Source organism: Micromesistius poutassou (assembly GCF_964030765.1).
Source record: "Micromesistius poutassou genome assembly, chromosome: 7".
Lineage (NCBI taxonomy): Eukaryota > Metazoa > Chordata > Actinopteri > Gadiformes > Gadidae > Micromesistius > Micromesistius poutassou.
Genome location: NC_140277.1, coordinates 13466538 through 13487313, shown reverse-complemented (window position 1 = coordinate 13487313; position 20776 = coordinate 13466538). Strand labels below are relative to the sequence as shown.

The window sequence follows — 20776 nt, the reverse complement described above, 5'->3', positions numbered from 1 at the left end:
AGAAGTTAATAATAAAAATAAAGTGCGTTTCTTATGAGCTGTGCAGCCTGAGACGCACCGGACAGCCGGCTGCATTTTAATCACTTTACAGCTTTTGTTGTTTTAAATGAAACAGCCGATTTAGTTGCTCTTCTGGGATGATTATGAACTATGGTAGGCCTAATTTATAAATGAAAAGCGACGCACTTGTTTTATATTTAGGCCTATATTCAGAAACAGGCTGGTGAAATAGATCGCAATAAATTAAAAAGGCACGGAAATGATTGACGCAAGGTTGGCTTATTTTAGGTTAAATAACAAAACGTGCCAATGAATATAAAAAATAAACCCTTCATAATGGAAAGACATTTTATTGTGTGCAAACGGAAAAGACAACAGGCGATTGAAAGACAATATCAATTAATGGAGTATGAAAGCATCTTTATTGAAGACTTGGGTTATGACACTGGAATAAATAAACAGATCATGTTTACAAATGAAGACAGCCAAATGTGGAACTAAAAGATATCGCACGTGAAAGCATTGTTTTCCCCCCACTATACAATAAATACAAAGATGTTGAGTGTGCATGATTATAACGGTACTTTACAAGCAGCTCTCACGAAAAACCGCAATAAATAATTTTTATTTTACTTTCGGCCGCGTGAATCCAGAAGAAAAAAATAATATTTTTTTGGAAGTTCCTTGCCAAAGCTGTGATAAAATAATACAAGGTTAAAAGCACTTTGCTCTCCCGTCCACTATCACCAGGATCCAGCTTCCAATTGGTTGGTAAACGCTTTTGAGTAAATAAGGGGAAGTTGGGATTTATGAAGGATAACGTGTTCCCCTTCAAGACATTTTACAACAAGTAAAAACTTTGTGAATGGAAGTAATTAAAAGTTACACAGTCAAGTAATGAATGTAAATTAAAGATACCATTATAACAATTCGATTTTTTAACACTTCCCCCAGCTGAGATGTCAGAAAAAAAACATGTGCTGTACCTCAAAATAACACATCTTTTTAACGGTAACACATTTAAAAAATGATTCAAAACACATTGTGCATTTCCATGACACATCTCAAGGGTTCGGTTCAAACATTATAAGATGCAACATATATTTGTCAGTCGAGTCTCACTGGAGCCGTCCATGCTACGCTTCACCTCTGGTGTGCATTTACGTCACACACGTACCTTTTGTGGTTAAGATATAATAATAAGTACAGTCAAATAAAAAGGCAGTATATAATCAGGAGAGTTTTGTTCAGTATAAACCAGGCAGAAGGCATCACAGGGCCTTGAGACCAAAAACAACAACCGGGTCAGGGTTGAAGGAACAGGATAGAAACCTCTGGGATAGCCACTGCACAATCATCAGCATCATAATATTAATAGTAATACATTATCATATGGGCTACATTTGTTTGTCGTCGATCACTGAAGGACACACTTCTCCTCCTTCTTGGTCATCTTGCCTTTGTTCTGTTCCAGAATCCTCTCCAGGTGCTCATCGTCCTCCGCCCTGCAGGACGGTGGTGGGGGGGGGGTGGGGGTGGGGGGGAAAGGTCACAAGGTCAGAAAGGGGTGCAGGTGGTTGGGTGGGCATGGGGCACGGGGCATGATGGGGGGGGGGGGTGTTCGGTACACAGCTAGAGCACCACGGCAACCGGCACCACTGCGCCCACCTGTGGAGCGGCCTAGCAATGGGCGGGTGGGCGGGTGTTGACCTCTCACCCGGCACCAGAGCCGGCCCCCATTGGCAGAGAGAGCTGCCAACGTGAACCGGGTCCCGCGCAGACTCCGCCCGTGCAGGTGTGCCCCGCACTCGGAGGTGGATGCGATGGCCGTCGGTGCACGGCGAGAGAGCCAATGAACCGTCAGCAGCGAGGGCCTAGCTAACAGCTAGCCCAAGGCTGTCAAAGACCGACTAGAGCACTCTTTAGCTAGCCTTCAGTTTTAGTTTAGTCTGAAATTAGTACGCCTAAATGGTCAACGGTGGGAATCATGACTTCTGTGAAGCATAATGAATGACTATTGAATATGACCTTCATTACTGGGGTCTCTGGGCTTTTGGGGAGCACTGGCTGCTGTCTGTCTGCGTGTTGTTGCTGTGCTGCTGTCTGTCTGCGTGTTGTTGGTGTGCTGCTGTCTGTCTGCGTGTTGTTGCTGTGCTGCTGTCTGTCTGCGTGTTGTTGCTGTGCTGCTGTCTGTCTGCGTGTTGTTGGTGTGCTGCTGTCTGTCTGCGTGTTGTTGCTGTGCTGCTGTCTGTCTGCGTGTTGTTGCTGTGCTGCTGTCTGTCTGCGTGTTGTTGCTGTGCTGCTGTCTGTCTGCGTGTTGTCGGTGTGCTGCTGTCTGTCTGCGTGTTGTCGGTGTGGCGGTGGAACAGGGGTTCACTCACTGTTTCTCCTGTGCATCCAGGTCTCTGACCAGAGCGTCTCGCTTGTTCACCAGTATCACCAGTTCATCCAGTAGCAGCTGCTCGCGTCTCTTCTGGGCCTCGGTCTTCTGCCAGTCTGTAGCCGTCAAACACACAGGGAGGAGAGCGGTCAACAGGGGAGGAGCTGAGGACCACCACGACGGACTGTGGCTCACGACTCAACTCCAAGGACCTGGAATTACCTTGAATCGCCTCGATTGTTCAATCAAAGTGGAAGACAAGCACATTTTTTCTCCCAGAGTATGACCTAGGTCAAGGTTTCTTTGGAACCAAATCTAATCCCATAAAACTGGTGAGAAGTACAGAGATGATGGATGTATAACGTCGTCATGACAATAACTGGCCGGCTGAGCGTTCAATCAAGGAGTCCAGTGAGAGGGAAGTAGACTAAGGCAAAGTGTTGACACACACTTTAGAACACAGACTGTGGGTGACCAATCGGGATCCTCCTGGAGTACACCCGCACTGACACAGACACACACACACACACACAGAAACACACACACATACTCCTTTGGAACTTTGCGTTGCGACTGTGTATTTGTGCGAGCCCTGGCGGGAGACTGAGCAGGGAGACCTGGACTCTGGTGAGTGGCTGGTTTCAAGGCTCACAGAGCCCTTTATCACCAAGAGCTACCTCTCTGAGCACTACCAGCCAGGCTGCCCAAACAAGAGGCAGGTTGTCACCACAGGAGGACATAAGTGGTCACACGCTTCGGCAGGTGCTCCAAAGAGCTTCAGATCACTCAATGCTTGGTCGCCTCCCCGAACGCAGACCGGAGACAGGCTCGGGCCTGGGAACTGGCCCCTGCCTGGGCCAAAGGTCAGCCCCTAATTAACTGCCTTGAGTGGCCAGGCGTGGCCAGGTAGAGCTCCACTCTGAACCAGTCGGGTCGGGACGAGCTTCCCCTGGAACTGTAAGCTATGTCAATGAAAACATTTAAACATGTGTTTCTTGTCGACGTTTCTTGTGCGTTGTTATAATGTAAAGTGTGCCATCAGAACTACCATTAAAGCTGCTGGAGGTAAGACGTGCGATTTAAACAAAGAGCAGAAGAAGAGAGCATGATTTTGAAACCGAAACCCTGAAAAAATTGATACGTGTTGCATTTCACACACCTGTGAGTGGCAGCATGGACTCCCCTGACCAACCAGGGAGGAGACGCCCTGATTGGTCAGGAACGGTCTAAAAAGTCTAAACATTCCCCTACAGATGCACAGTCACATTCAACTCTCTACACCACAGCACGTCTCGCTCACTAACAGCTAATTGATGCAGCGATTCCAACGAGTGACACTCAAACACTGGCTGCTACAGCACCTTTATATCATTAGTGCTAATATGATAACACCTCCTGGGTTCTTCTCAGAGTCTGTTCAGTGTGTTCAGTGTGTTCGTAGCTCCGCAGCAAACTGTTCCAGAGAGCACAGCGGACGAGACCCGACTACTTAGCTTCATGTTCAACGTTCGTTTCAAGTTTGCCGCCGACTGTTAAACATGAAATTCATTTCCAACATGAAACTTAACTTCACTGCATGCGTGTACGTGGTGAGCATTGGGTCTCCTCCGTTAACCAGTGAGCTGACCACTGAGTTCAAACTATGACCAGCCCAGCCCAGAGTCCCTCTAAATGCGAAGCGGGTTCCTAGGATCCCAACGCGCCCCAGAGCCGAGGTGGGGGTGATCCCACCTGAGAACCACTCTGCCGTCACCAGAGCCTAAAGCCCTGATTAACAAACACACAGCCAAACACACAGCCTAATGGCTGGGACTACACGGATGGGCTGGGGCGTGTTACGGTTCCTCAGGTGGAGGGGGGGGGCCCCAGAGGGAGCAGGTGGGCCCCGGCCCCCCCCCCCCCCTGCGGAGCCACTGTTGTTTTCAAACATCTGTCATCCAACATTACATTTACACTAATAGGACGCTTTCAGGTTCAATGAGGACATCTCTGCTCCATCTCTTATTGACTACCACTAATCTAAAAAAAGATATTAATAGTATATAAAGATCCATCTGCTAAAGTGACCCACATCATGGAGGAGGGAGGCAGATTAAAGCCTTTGCCAAACGGGGCAAGCAGAAGAAACAACTGACAGTGGTATGATAAATACTATTGAGTGTTCTGTAAATTGGAGTCATTCCCCATAGTGTCGAGGAACATCAGAATTACATTTCTACGACTTCACACTTCCCGGTCATATTAAAAGCTAGTGAGAGAAAGATAGAGTGAGAGAAACAGAGAGTGAGAGAGAGAGAGTGGGAGAGAGAGAGGGGTTTCATTTCATTGTCCCGGCGAGGATTCAAATAGGGCCGAGCTGCGTTTGACTTCTGTGGCTTGTAGGGAGCGTTTAACTCCAACCGTCTATCAATATTTAACCGCCTATTGATTCCCACAGAAAAAGAAAGCTGTAAAATGTCACCCCCCCCAAAAATAAAGCATGGCTTTATTAAAAATAAATATCCCCCCCCTCCCCTCTGCTTGTTGGGTCAAGTTGTGCTTTGCTCTGTGTTGTGTGTGTGTGGGAGCGAGAGGCTGGGTGTGTGTGTCATGCTGTGCTCAGTGTGTTTGTCCTGAAAGCTCTTTTTTCATTGGTCCTGGTCATCCCTTTGAAGTCGACCACAGAGCGAAATGAACACAGTCCCAATATTTGGCTCTTCCTCCTTGGTGCTTTCATTCCTTATTTCTCCTCTCATTTCTCCCCTTTCATTCCCTCCCCTTCCCTTCCCTCTCTCTCTCTCTCTGGGAAATCCTTCTTCATCGTGGGCCTTTGAAGACAGACTAATACTTCAAATATGCTAAAAATGTAGAGAGCTCTAATGTTTACCGTTTAATTAAAAAAAATAACAATTAGCAAAGGGAAGAAAAGGGATTTGAGTGGAAGCACTAGTATACTAACTGGTCCATAGCCGTCACTACTAGTTCTATCTGACTACTCAAGTTGATCACTAATACTAGTCTAGATATAGAGTCCACAAGAAACGTCTTAACAGCCTTGAAGACAAAAGAAAGTACTGCACAGAAACAAGTAAAATACAATTATCACTGAAAAAGTATTGCTCCTTGAAAACATCCAAGGCAGAAAGCTAAGGTCAGGTGGTTGGCAGTTAAGGAGGATGGGGGGGAGGGGGGGGGGGGGGGGGGAAAGAGTGGCAGCAGCACAGAATTGGGGTAAAGTACTGCTGTCAGTCAGAGGTAGCCGAGTCCCGCCCCCCTCATTAGGAAGGTAAACAATAATGGAGACCGAAGAGAGATGGGAGCAAAGCACTCTGGGTAACAAGACACCCAGGGGGAAAAAAAAAAAAACACAACACCGCCCACCATATATAGAGGGAGGACAGCAAATCAGGCAGAGAATGAGAGACAGAGAGCGAGAGAGACAGACAGAGACAGCGACGGAGAGAGAGAGAGAGAGAGAGCGAGAGAGAGACAGAGAGAAGATACATAAAAGACAGGAAGAGTGAACGGGAGAGAAAGATAGTCACTTATAGAGTTGATTGAGGGTGAGAAAAAAGGCAGAGTGCAATTCTTGTGGATTAACACCCCCCCCCCCCCCCCTTCTGGTGGGGGTGTGTCACGTTGGGACTCACATGGTCGCTGCTTATTCAGACAGCCCTGGTAGAATGGTAACCATGTGAGTATGCACAAGCCACACAGGAATGTGACGGTTCAAATACGCCCCCCCCCCCCCCCATACACACACACACACACACACACTGCACACAAGCCTAAATGTATTCAAGTGTGCAAACTGCTCCCATGCCCTTCTTAAAGTGAGAGAGGGAAAGAGAGAGAGTGAGTGAGAGAGAGAGAGAGAGAGATGGACTCAAGATAGCGGGAGAACAGACACAGAAAGACTGGAGTGCAGCCCCAAATTCAACCACATTCTGCTCTCTCACTCACACACACACACACACACACACACACACACACACACACACACACAAATATTGAATGGGTCATATTAAAGTTAAAGTTTATCGAGGGGAGTTCAAAGCAAGTCCTAAAACAAATAAAGGCACATGGAGGACTTTCCTCTGTCTCTCTCTCAGTCTCTGTGAGTCTCTCTCTCTCTCGTCTGTGTGTCGCCCCCTCCCTCTCTGTTTGTATGTCTCTCTCCCCTCTTCATCTCTATATTGTCTCCTGAAGGTGGAAGGGCCTGCAGTGTGTTTTGGCCAGGGGCCAAATGGCATCAGGAGACAAAGGGGGTGCGGGGGGGGGGGGGCACCGGGGCCAACATGGCCGACAGCACCCTGCTCTGTGGAACCTATTCATAGAAAAATTAAATTAAAAAAACAGGCCCTTAATCAATGCTTCCTATCGGTCAGCCTGCCATCGCGTAACATAACCACATCGTTTCTGTCACCGACGTCAAGGTAAAGAAAAAAGAAAGTCATAAGCTGTAGGTACATTAAAATGGCAATATATGACATGAACCATGTTCTAAGCGGTTCCTCTCCATCCTTCTACTGTATAACAACGTTCAGCCAACAGTACGGTTACATATATATCATACAGAAAATTAAAAGGCATGTGCCATGAAGGCAGAGTCAAATGACACTCACGTATCAGCATATACAACTATTCGTGCGTAACGTGACAAACCTCTCAATGTACAGAAACATTCAAACGAGTGACGATCTCTGTTCAAAACCTAAACCCTTCCATTCCCTAGAAGGGGTTCCCTTGGACATGCTGTACCCCCTGAGTGCTGTGTGTGGCCCTGGAAGAGTAGACATCATGAAGAGGCACCCATGTGATGGGCGGTGCACCTTATCAATCAGGGTCTGGAGCACACTGGCCTGACGCGCCACAAAGCACAGATAGATTTACACATGTGAGGGGCTGGGGGGGGGGGGGGGGGGGGGGGCGGTGTGAGGGGCTAAGCCTCTGCATAGGATTACATATTGATTTTAAAAATCAAAAAAAAAAATCTTATCAAATCAAATGGTAGCAGGGGGCCCGCGCTGTGCATAAATCCTGTTTAGACAACGAGAGGGTGTCCTCGTTCAAACCCACGTACCACAAGCAAAGGCTTTTGTACACACACACACACACACACACGCACCCATACACAGGAACACACAGACAAACACACTTGGAGTTGGCTCCAAGATACAGCATTGGCTGGCGTTGTGTCTAAGAGGTTGTGTGTAAGTGTGCGGTTGTGTTGAGTTTGTGGCGTAGTGTGCGGTTGTGTTGAGTTTGTGGCGTAGTTGTGCGTGTTTGTACGGACGTGGGACTGGCTAGGAAGATGGAGGAGGCCATCTTGGATGAGGCAAGCAGTGTTTAGATGTTTTTACAACTCTGCAAGCGCACATGCATACACACACACACACACACACACACACACACACACACACACGCACACACAGTACAACAAAAGTACAAACATGTCCTTCTGTAGAAACAGGAATATCAGGTATCTTTGGAGGAAAGACGATATGGCACAGCTTTTAAGTTTGGTCGTCTTTTCTACCTCAAAGAAAAAGCTCAATTGTCTGTCTCTCATGTATCCTGTGCCAAGTATGAGCCAATATAAAAAAGATTTATTAAAAACAAAACAAACATCAAAAGGCACTTATCAAGACCAAAACCTTCCAACCTAAAATTGTGAGGTTATGTGAGGGAAATAAGCTGTTATAATCATAATATAGTTCTGGTACCGGGACATCCCTTACTGAGAGTTTATAGTGGTTCCATTTCATCACACCACAAAGGACCATAACTCAAAACCTCCAATCCACCCATTGATGGATGTAGAATATACAACTCAGGAAAAACAAAGTGCTTCAAAAGAGTATGAGGCTTGAAAGTGAAGAATGCTTCGGCGCTTGGTGCTTCAAAAACAAAGCATCACTGAAAGGATCGTTATGAACAAATATCCTGCTCCCTTCTTGTTTAGGAGACGACTATATCAGAGAGACAGGCGGATGGACAGACGCGCACGCACACGCACACACACGCACACACACACACACACACACACACACACACACACACACACACACACACACACACACACACACACCCCTACCGGACCGCCTCCTCCCCCCTGCTAATTACAATTGATTTAACAGGGAGCAGGTAGCTTATCAGCCGCCTGGCCAAATGACCATGGGTGTCTCTGAGCGCCACCGCTGGGTTTTGGGGGAGTGTGCGTGGTTCAATGTCGAACGGTAAAATCAATTAGCATTGATTGGCTAAAGGTTCATTTTCGCAAAGCGGAGAGATGGTGGAGAAAGGGGTTTTAGTCCATTGGCTCACCCTGACAACTTTGATGCAGCACAATGGCAGCGTTCTCAGCTGCCGCACAGCCTGGAGAGAGAACACAACTCCAATAACGTAACTTCTTTATCCCCCCCACCCGCTGCCTCTCACTTAGCCTGGCCGAGGCTAGGTTTCAAATCAGCCATTGACTATTCAGGCCTAGCCAGGAGACAGATAGCATTGATCACATGTCACAGGCAGAATCCCCTCCTAAGCAGTCATCAGGAGGACGTTGCTGAATTCATAGGCCGTCCCGCTGCAGTGGGAAGCAGGGTGAGTATACTATAGGGGGGACACGTGACCAGTCCTTGCTTTCAAGAAGACAACACGGTCGAATGAAAGCCACTGGGCGCGCGCCACCGCAAAACCGCCAAACCGCCACCGGGCACAAATTGAGCGAGCAGCAGACACACACTCTCACCTTCGATGGCCAGCATGGCCCTCAGCTCTCTGTTGAGCAGCTCGAAGCGTCGCTCCAGATCGTGCTCCTTCTCCCTGAAACGCAGAAAAGCAAAACCGGGTTAGGATGGGCATACCTACTCCAATAGTAACCAGGGAACAATGGTGAGTAGCTCCTCCATTTGATTTCATTTAGTGAAGAAAACGAGGCATACAATAAATCCTCCGCTCATCAGAAACATGACATCGAAGGGATCCTTTCAGGGGCCTTTGGCCCTGAGCGTGCATGGCTGCGAGGTTCATCAATATGCGGACGACTTGATAATCAAGCACGTTAATGGTGTCCGAAGGCGTCTGACTGTGGGGGAGCCCGGACATACAGTCTGTTCACTGGCCAGTCCATTATTCAAACATACAGTCAGTTGGAGGAGGGTTTCAGGAGGAAACAGAAGCAAGGTTCATCAATATGTTAATGACTTAATCATTAAACACTTAACAGGCGGCGCAATAAACATTGATTCAGCCACTGGGCCTGCTGGAGTTTCACATTAATCTACTACACATAACTGACACACGGGCACACATATGCACACCATGAGTACACACAATGACTAGTTGGATATGCGAATGGCTTGACATAGGCAGGTGTGTGTGTGTGTGTTTGTGTTGCGAATGGCTTGACACAGTGTGTGTGTGTGTGTGTGTGTGTGTGTGTGTGTGTGTGTGCACGTGAGAGGGTATCCATACATATATCGGGCCCTCTTTCAGCGCTATTAGAAAATGAGCTCATTCTGCAGCTAATAGAATTTGTCCTTCAAAGGATTTCTATTTTTTCCTCCCGGGCCACAAAGACACAACGGCCAGGCCTAATAATCAGCCGCTCTGTCAATGGGCCACTTTAAAAGCCCCGCTTTTTCCAGCATATAATGTGATTATGAAGACTTCAATCTCTACTCCACTCACACCCTTTGAAATCCTAACAGCCGCAAATGAAGAAAAACGTCTGTGCGTGTGTGTGTGTGTGTGTGTGTGTGTGTGTGTCCACCTGTCGTTTCAAGGCCACACACATAGTGAGAAGAGATGGAGCTATGGTATTGGACGGTGTATTGATTTCACATGGACCCCACATGTAAATCAATGGGCGGATAGACAGAGACAGGTAATAAAGTGTCAAAGCGTGTGCAGGAGACGTCGCCACTGCTCTGATGAACCATGTGTGCTGCTGTTCATGACGTCGCAGTATAGTGGATTCTCAAACAACACGTCTCGCAGATCAGAATGTTAAGCACCGTGACGCTACCCAGACGCTGCCCTGTGTGTGTGGAGCACAACCTCAGAGGCTGTGAAGTCCAGTGTGTGCACAGGGCGACAGAACAAAGAGACCGGGTTCATGTGGTTAATCGGTCAGGTACCGGGCCCTGTTTACACAAGGGGAATATCAGGATTCTACAATGGGTTTTTTAAAATCTAGATTGTATCTAGATAAAATAAAAAAATCTGTTTACAAACAAGAGCTCCAGACCGCTTCAGCCGTAGACTTAGCCGCGGTTTAAGAGCCTCGTGAGCTTCCTCCTGGCCATGCGTGTGCGTCCCCACCTTCATGTTAGTGTCTTTTACCTTCCTATAGGCGCTCTTTGATTTGTGTATTCCATCATTTCCATGATGGGGTGTACTTATACGTCCCCCGATCCTCAGCCAGATGTTCATAATCACAGCCATAGTGACACACACCTTCAAACTTTGCTGCACAGTCTTGCACAATTATGGATGTTTCAGACAGACTGGACATATAACCAACCAGACAGATGGGCTCAGCCCGTGACCAGGCAGGAGATAGTGTCTAGACCAGAACCAGTCTCTAGTGAACCTAGACGGGAGGGCTGTAGTTGACAGGTCGTGTTTGTCTTGTGTGTTTGTCTTACAGCAGGGAGAGCTGGTTCTGTCGTCTGATGAGGGCGTTCTTCTTGTTGACCAGCATGAACCACTCCTGCATCATGGCCTCCTCCTCCTCCTTGTTGTTCCCTGCAGGGCACAGACACATCACTCGGTCAATACACTCATCCGTCACACCAGTCGCTCCTTGGTGATCTGTGTTGCCTTTTCGAGACGTGCGGTTAAACAATTAACAATTATTTTTCAATCAGTACTCCTGTACATAACTCATACTAATATTAATCAACACCATTTATAAAGCACCTTTTTCATGGCACTCAAAGCACTTTACATATTGAGTGTGTATATTTGTGTGTTTGTGTGTATGTGTATGTGTACATTATTAATTGTAAGTTTCAAGTCGATACTAAACGGTGGGTCCTCAGCGATGAGGTTTGACCGACCTGAGATCAGAACTCCCATATCTGTGCACAACGTGACGTTGGCCCAGCCCCATGGAGCCACATGCATGAATGCAGATCAGCAAGCAAAGCCCCAGTACCAGGATCACATGTTGGGGTTGCTGTGGTTTGATTCCATCCTTTGACGCTGGCAATAGGGACTCCAATATGCAACACAAATAGCTAGCTGAGAGTGCTTTCTTAACTGACTCATCACGTCGTCTGCAATCACCAGAGACGACTCCTAAATGCAAGGGTTGTTTTACAGACACACACACACCAGCACAGACCACCTGGGGCCTGGGACAGTGCAGCTTTTTGGAGCCAGCGAGTGTTTGTAATTTAATTTAGGGTTAGGCGGAGGGATGTTGAGGGGAGGGTAAAGAAGAAGCCGAAAAAAGGGGAGGAAGTCAACGGTGGGATTTAGTGGAATCAGCGGCTTGTGGATTATGGCGACTAGCAGACGCACGCCACTCTGAGCGGGATAAAGCCTCCTGACAGGTCACCATGTCTCCTCGCAGTCCAATAAAACAAGGAAATAATAACGGGCAATATTAAGCTGCTGTGACATTGTAGCCAAGCAGGCTGGAAGTGCAGAGGGATTAGAAAGCCAGCACCACCCCCCCCCCCCCCACCCCACCCCCATAGCAGCCTGAAAACACTCGGCGGCCAACAGCCTGCGAGAGTCACAAAACAGCCTGCCAAGAACCACCATTAATCAGGCTACAAACGGCTAGGTGAGATCCAGCTAGCAAACAGCAAGGCCAAAACAACCTTGCAATCAGCAGGCTGCCACGCAGTTGGTTACCAGCCATTAAGTAGGCCCACAGATCCGCCAGCAAATAAGAAACAAAGAAGCAGAGGCTAAGTGGATATTTCATGTAATTTCATGTAACATCTCACCTTAATGTTCCATTGAGAAATCATAGCACAGATGAGGTGGCTTCCTCCATACAAATAAAATCAACACCTGCAGTTTTTTTCAATTTATAATAATTAATATGCTCTGCATATTGAGGGAGGCTACAACGACCTGGCTACAGAAATGACAATAACTTACCAGGGATTGGTGTTTCCTACACACTACCCCACATAATGACAGCGTAGCGCTTACACTGCCACTGTTAATGGTTATTTTGCTGTTGTCCGCTTGTATACGTGCGAAAACAAGAGAAACCGACAAACTGACACTCACCGCTGGGTGTGAAAACAAACAGCAAATGTATCCTTGGCAGGCTCTGTTGACCCTGCTTCTGTGGAAGCAACCTTGGCTCTGACACTGTGCATCCATGTTGGCTCTCAGGGGAGCCATCTTGGATCAAAGAGTCTAGTCGCTTGGCAGGTTGCTTTCTGGGCCCTACATGCCATTTTTCACCACTTTATACCGAGCAGAGGAGAGCAGGAAATGGGGCCAATTACAACTGAGACCTGGAGCAATACGTCGATACGATGTTTGATCATAACATCAAAGGACCGATGAATATGTCTATAAAGATAAAGGCTAAAGATATGGTCTGCCTCCATCTCAGGGGGCGAGTTATCGTCATCAATATCATGCTCCGTGCTATTCTCTTATCAATGTTGCCAGAGCTGTGAGAGACAGACAGATAAAATCCATGCGCGCACATGCGTGTGAACACACACACAAACATGCATGTGCACCCACACACAAAATGTATGTAGTTATGACAATAAAAAATACACGTGGCAAACCGTTTTAGACAAGCTTTTGCCGGTTCCATGATGTATTAGCTGTATGAGGCTCCCAATGTGTTTCCCCTGATTCTGCCTCAGAGCTCAAGAAAGAGCAATGCCTCAAGTTCATCCACTCGCAAACAAATATAAACACAGATAGAGACAACTATGGAGCGCTCTCATCGAATTCAAGAGCTAATCCGGTTTGTGAATTAGACTAGATCTAAAAAGAAGGGGGGGGGGGGGGGGTGGGGGTTATTTAAGGACGTGCTCTGTTCCCACACTCCGCCACCGAGGGCACAGGGAGGGCTAGAGGCCGGGACACAGGAAGGAGGCAGGACAGAGGAACCTGAGGAACATTGTTTTCTCTAATGATGTAGCAGCCTGGTAAGGCCTGTCCCCGTGCTCAGTATGCACAACCAGCGAGAGACTATAAAGCATGACGCGTGGTAATATAATAGCTGATTTGATCCCATGCAAATCCGTGATAGTACAGTGGTAGTCTGCACGTTGAGCTTGAGCCAACCTTTAATTATTTAACACTACTAGGGGTAAGCACCCCTACGAATTTCTCTTTAAGAAATTCCCCTGATAAGTCTGGGAAAGTTGGATTTTTGCCACTGCCAACCCAAAATAATAAAGATCAAAATGTGTTAAAAGTGTCCACATTTGAGCAGGGATAGCTAACTTGCGCCTACTGAGAGCTGTGTGATGGGACCAGCTGAGTGCGCCACAACTCCTACCACATGGACCTTCTCAGCATTAGAGTCAGCTGATGCTCTCAGGTGCATATTTGAGTTTTTACTTATAATCCAATGTTACATGTTGAAGTAATGCAAAATACATAATACCCTTATTTAATATTGGTTTTCCTTGCTGTTCATTTGCACTGATTCTATTCTCCACCTCTTCTGTCAGAACTATGTTTGATGCCTGCTTTGGTCTGTTTTTCCTGTGCCCCCCCCCTCACTCTCTCTCTCTCTCTCTCTCTCGCTCCATGCCACATGACATTTCTCTCTCTCTCTCTCCCTGGGTCTCTCTCTCCTGTTCTGTAGTGTTCTCTGCAGGAGTGGGCTGCGTTGTAGAGGCTCTTTATGTGGTACAGAAGCCTTTCTAGCAGCTACTCAATAGGACACACAATGGGCCAGGCAGCCAGCGCAGGTCCCTGCTTTATTGAACCTGAGTATAATGTCGGCTGAATGAAACACATTAACCAATTCATTACCCCCCCCTCCCCCCCCGGCCCTGTGAACATGTTAAAATAAAGCAAGGAAATATACAAAATAATGGGAGAGAAAGGGAAAAACTGAACTATTTTCAAGCAGGTGGTTCAATGGCTGCCTTTTCCACTGGTGTCATTTGTCAACCACTGCTTACTTTGCCGTTTACAATAGGGAGGAGAGAGAGAGCGGGAGAGCGAGAGAGAGAGCGCGAGTGAGCGAGAGAGCGAGATAGAGGAATTGAGAGGTGATCATTTACGGGGCTCCAGCCATCAATTGCGTGTAATTACTTCTGGTGTAACTAGTCACAGTTATAAAAATAGTCAATAATAAATAATAAAATGATGCGAGTGCAAAAACAATGTGTCTTTTCTTAACGTGCATGAGAAATACAGGAGAGGATAACATTAGGACACATTAGCAAAACATGTTTGAGAGAGATGCAGTTGAAATATAAATATTGAACAGTAATACTTAGAATTAGCTGCATTAGCTGTAAACAGAAACATCCTCCTAATCCCCCATATCCCCTTTATTGCCATACCTCTGCGTCCACTCGTACACAGCTTTCCTTCATCCAAACATTTCCATCACTCTCTCCGATATAGCGTTCTCTCTCTCCATCACAGCCTGTCTCTCTCTCTCCATCACAGCCTGTCTCTCTCTCCATCACAGCCTGTCTCTCTCTCCATCACAGCCTGTCTCTCTCTTTCATCACAGCCTGTCTCTCTTTCATCACAGCCTGTCTCTCTCTCATCACAGCCTGTCTCTGTCCATCACAGCCTGTCTCTCTCTCTCCATCACAGCCTGTCTCCCTTTCATCACAGCCTGTCTCTCTCTCCATCACAGCCTATCTCCCTTTCATCACAGCCTGTCTCTCTCCATCACAGCCTGTCTCTCTCTTTCATCACAGCCTGTCTCTCTCTCATCACAGCCTGTCTCTCTCTCCATCACAGCCTGTCTCTCTCTCCATCACAGCCTGTCTCTCTCTCTCCATCACAGCCTGTCTCTCTCTTTCATCACAGCCTGTCTCTCTCTTTCATCACAGCCTGTCTCTCTCTCATCACAGCCTGTCTCTCTTTCATCACAGCCTGTCTCTCTCTCCATCACAGCCTGTCTCTCTCTCCATCACAGCCTGTCTCTCTCTCCATCACAGCCTGTCTCTCTCATTCATCACAGCCTGTCTCTCTCTCCATCACAGCCTGTCTCTCTCACCATCACAGCCTGTCTCTCTCTCATCACAGCCTGTCTCTCTCTCCATCACAGCCTGTCTCTGTCCATCACAGCCTGTCTCTCTCTCCATCACAGCCTGTCTCTCTCCATCACAGCCTGTCTCTCTCTCCATCACAGCCTGTCTCCCTTTCATCACAGCCTGTCTCTCTCTCATCACAGCCTGTCTCTCTCTTTCATCACAGCCTGTCTCTCTCTCCATCACAGCCTGTCTCTCTCTCTCCATCACAGCCTGTCTCTTTCATCACAGCCTGTCTCTCTCCATCACAGCCTGTCTCTCTCCATCACAGCCTGTCTCTCTCTCTTTCATCACAGCCTCTCTCTTTCATCACAGCCTGTCTCTCTCTCCATCACAGCATGTCTCTCTCTCCATCACAGCCTGTCTCTCTTTCATCACAGCCTGTCTCTCTTTCATCACAGCCTGTCTCTCTCCATCACAGCCTGTCTCTCTCTCTTTCATCACAGCCTGTCTCTCTTTCATCACAGCCTGTCTCTCTCTCCATCACAGCCTGTCTCTCTCTCTTTCATCACAGCCTGTCTCTCTTTCATCACAGCCTGTCTCTCTCTCCATCACAGCCTGTCTCTCTCCATCAACGTGCCTCCATTCCAGTCAGTAGGTTGTATCTCCTCTTCCAGTTATTGGCCATTAGTCTATAAACATAATGGTCTCTTGATAGGATGATTAGGGTTAGGGTTCCACCATCCAGTCCAGGACTGCTGGGGAGGAGGGAGTCCTCAGGGGAACACACACACCACTCCTCAATGATCTTCTCCCATTACTGCCGAGGTCCTTCGTTACTAGGATTGGGACCCTGGTGTCCTGTTGTTGCTTCAAGTGGAGGTGAGCAGGGCTGTTTTCATGGCTGCGTAACAACAGTATATCGGGGGGGGGGGCTTTTTCAAAAAACAGAACACTTCAGGTAATTAGTATAGCAGAAATGAGCAAAGGACAGCGGAGGCTGTACGTGTAACTACGAGTGTGTGTGTGCATGTGTGTGCAAGACTCTCACTCTATATGTGCTGCTCTCTGTCGAGGAGCTCACCTGGCGATAGCCCAACAAGGTGTTTCATTAGAAGCTCTTTTACAATGCAAGCAATGCAACAAAGGCCCGGCCACCACCACCGCCTCCACTCCAAGGCAACGGGGCCACTTCAGGAGCCCTAGGGGCCCCCCGTTTACCAAGACACAAGGAGGGGGTTGAAGAGGCCATCCCTGCTCATAATCTCATGACAAAAGGCAAGACAGGCATCATCCTATTATTGTTGTGATCTACCCAGACCCATGTCTCTCCTCTGCACCACGGGGGATATATTTGATATAGATGGCAGAGCCGGGGCTCAAAGGAGAAGGCCAAGGTCAAGGACTTCCAAAAGCAGTACTTCCTGCAGGTGTGGCGGTGACGCAAGCTGCCTGTGTCGCTCGCAGAGGCCGCATTGTGAAGAGCCGCTGAAGAGCCGCGCGTGTGTGTTTGTGTGTACGGACAGTGGCTCTCACATATCACACAATCCTTCAATGGTACGGTGGGTCATAAGCCGCTTTCACATATGGACGTGCATCCGTCCGTTCTCCGTCTACTCTACGGAGGTGCCGTATATGTGAATGACATATCCTGACGTTGGACCTCCTGAAAAAATACTACCCCCGAGGTAGTGTGTTCTCCGGAGGAAATGCTAATTACCTCATATGTGAATGAGCAGTAGGATGTCAGCATTTCACACCAGTTGAGTGGGCGTGTTAATGACGCTTCGGTCTACGTTTGCATGTCATTGAGTGGCACCCGCACCCTAATCGATAATCAGCCTATTGCCTTTTGTTCGCTGAATGGTTTAAAAAATATTTTTCTTATTATGTTACACCTTTCCTGCTGTCGGCTCCCAGACCTTAGTCGAGGAGCACAGGAGCGACGTTCCGCTCCGTCGATTCTCTCGGGAGAAACGGCAGTGGGTCTGCTTATAGGTTTGAATATGGTCGGAATGAAGCGGTCACCGATTATTGACAGGCTGTGTACTTTATTCTTAGTTTCACTAACATTACAGTAGGGCCTACACGCTTGCACAGACACAACCGGACTTGTTCATTACCTCCCTAAACTGACACACGCTACCGCTCGCTCTCCTCGCTCGTCCACTCACACACACAGCCATTCTCGCGCACACACATGCGCTACTCTCGTAACAATTATTATTAACAGTTAGCTGAACATTATAGGGTCCCGTCCTTCCACTCCCTGTTTTCTCAGTTAAACACAGAAATCAACTACATTTGTCCCAGTGTTTGTTAGATGTGAAATGAAGCCAAAAAAGACGCTCTCTTCCTCTGGTAATGCAGTCGTTCGCAACGCCTTTCTTGTTCGTTGTTTCTTCTATTTGTCTGTAACTCATGCTCCAATCTTTCATCGATCGATGCAGATGTTGTAGATGCAACGGAATATAAGCATCGCTGCAGCAACATTTAACATGATCGCGATGAGTTCTGCCCGTTCTGCCTGTGCTCTGTCTGCGGTCAAACCAAAACAAACCCGATCCCGCCCCTTGCGACCCTACGTCACATGCCGCCCCTTGCAAGCCCGCCGCCCTTAAGCAGCCGGAGATTCTACTGACACCGATCTCCGCATATCGGGCATCAAGTTTGAATAAGTGTCAATGACCCTCACGGTCGAACCTCCTGCTCCACAAATGCGGAGAAAAGACGGAGGTCATATGTGAAAGCAGCTATAGTGTATATTTTAGAAGCATTTTTTTGCTGGAATTGTTTCCTCAAGGAAATCAATAAATCAAATGCTCTGACAAAGAAATTAAGAAAATCCGGTATCTGGGGCTGTCGCAGGCCTTCCAATCATAACGCCGCTGGAAGAAGTGACTCAATGTCTTACCTGTCCGTCTACCTACCCTCCTCAGTCTGGCACCAGGCTGAGCACACCTACTGCTAAGCTAGGTCACGTGTTTTGGGGGAGTTGCTTTGGAGGGAAGCCTGAAGGGTGGATGTTTTTGGGTTGCATAATCAAGCTAACTCTGGCTTCCTTTAAGTGAAAACGAATATGATATAACATGAATAATGATTTTAATCGATCCATATGCAGGTGGTATATGGTTAATACGTCAAATACTTCTGTAAACACACATACTTCTGTAGACAGACACAGGCAAGTGAGCTTGGAAATTTGTGTGTGCCGTCCCCTATGAACACAAATATGCAAAGCAATGCATGCACACACAAGCACACACACTAGTACACAGACATGCAGTATGATTTGTGCGTGAGCATATTTGTGCATAGATGCCTTTCAATAGGTGTTTTTGTGTGTGTGTGTGTGTGTGTGTGTGTGTGTGTGTTTGTGAGTGAGTATCTCAGAGTGTTATTGGCTGGGTGTGTGTCTATGTGTGTGATTGTGTGTGTGTGTGTGTGTGTGTGTGTGTGTGTGTGTGTGTTGGAAGTGAGTTGCTCCAAATGTGAGAGCCTGGGTGTGTGTATGTGTGTGTGCATGCGTACAAGGACCAGAATAAATGAATGGCTGATTTATTCCCTTGCTTTGATGGTATTAAGAGCCCTGCTCTCCTTAATGTGGCACGCTAAACGCTTTTCTCTCCAGTCTCATTTGAAAAGTAGGGCCACCCAGTTTAACTATTGGTGATTGGGACAAATAAAGGACTTAAGCTATTTACGTATTTCGCTCCTGTTAATACGAGTACCGTTTTTTTTTTTATCAAAGTGCAGGCACTGCCGTTGTGTAGTGAGGAGATGTCACTCTACGTAGGAGCATATTCACTTGAATTGACTGCTTACCGGTGGACGATCTGAGTGTACATAGAAACATGGTAATGTAGTGAATTACAACGTGCCATCATGAGGACGGCATGCTTGAGTTACCTGTGATGAAATGAAACGAGACAAAGGAGCTGCACAACTACATTCATATTGGAATAATTGCTTCCCGTGAATAAGGCTGTCTATATTGATATCCATTAGAAAATGGACAATGGATCACAATTTTGAGTAACGGTAATCAATGTCATTACAAACTTAATCAATCAAATACACATCTTAATGGGGCTTTAGAACAGCAGCCGCCCGCAAATGAAGCCCAACAATGACAGGGAGAAGGTGTGGGACACACACACACACACACACACACACACACACACGCGCATGTTTCATCTGACCTCTCTAGTAGCTGTAAAAGGCCAGCGCTTCGGAGACGGTGGCTCGGGAGACACTAAGCTAGGGGGTTAAGCCAGGTGGTTTAGCCCCGAGTGTGTTTACACTCGGAGGTGTGAACCATTTAGAGTAGTGTTGGTGCAGACGGAGGTGCGGGATTCAGTTTACTTAGAGAGGTAAAGCCGGCGGCCTGTTGAGACCGCTAATTGGCCGCTTGTTGTTCTAGCGGAGACCGCCGCGAAGCATCGGCGCTTCATTCAGCGACTCACTGATCTACAGGAAGGCCGCGATTTACAGGTCGGGATGACACTTTGTGCGCGCATGCACTGCAGACACACACACACACACACACACACACATGCACGCACGCAGGTGTCGTGTTCACCCGCGTGCACCTGTCCCTATTCCAATGGGGTTTATTTTATTTCATCCAAAAAAATACACTTGCAAAACGATTATTTCGTTTTAATGTTGTGCCAGTGTTGATCTTTAATGAAATAAACGGAGGGTAGTACACAGCAGAGACAGGGGGACGTTCCGAAGAGCACGGGCCACTAGACCGCTGCACCCGCCCCCCCCGCAGCCCTGTTGACAGACAGCTCCCCCTCATTACCATAAGTAGCCACTCCCACTCCATTAGCAATGAAGGTGGGGGGGCACACATGACCCCCCCTGCCATTACCCCCAGGAGGTTAATGGCTGTTGTTAGAACAAATTTGATTGGTGTCATATCTCACGCCTGTCGACGGCGGGGATGAAGAGAGGTGAAGGATGAATTTACTTAATGAATTAATCTGCGGGCGCTAATGGCTCGGCTAACAACATTAGCCCAACTCCTAACAGGCCTCCGTGTGGCTGATTCCACTTGAGGTGTTTTTTTTGTACTCCCTTTACTTCCGGCTCTTTCTTTGGGGTGAACTGTTTTCTTACTCTGCCTCCCTTACCTCAAAGCCTGGTTTTAAAGCCCTGTCTACAGGCAGATTGACACATATATAGACCCTGAGAATAACAAGCTGGGGACAGGACAATTTTAATTAATGCGAAAATGTACTGT

At 47.5% G+C, this 20776-nt stretch overlaps 1 protein-coding gene across 2 annotated transcripts in view; it reads right to left on the bottom strand.

The window, feature by feature from the left end:
- Positions 1 to 415: 415 nt before the first annotated feature.
- ehbp1 (EH domain binding protein 1) overlaps positions 416 to 20776 on the bottom strand; it is a 118829-nt gene continuing 98468 nt past the window's right edge. For both annotated transcript variants that reach the window (XM_084470300.1, XM_084470299.1), the window contains 4 exons: positions 11011 to 11110; positions 9111 to 9184; positions 2382 to 2496; positions 416 to 1505 (listed from right to left, as the gene is read on the bottom strand). In XM_084470300.1, coding sequence (XP_084326426.1) covers positions 1418 to 1505; positions 2382 to 2496; positions 9111 to 9184; positions 11011 to 11110 — 377 coding nt within the window. In that variant the 3' untranslated portion in view covers positions 416 to 1417. The remainder of the gene's footprint in view (positions 1506 to 2381; positions 2497 to 9110; positions 9185 to 11010; positions 11111 to 20776) is intronic.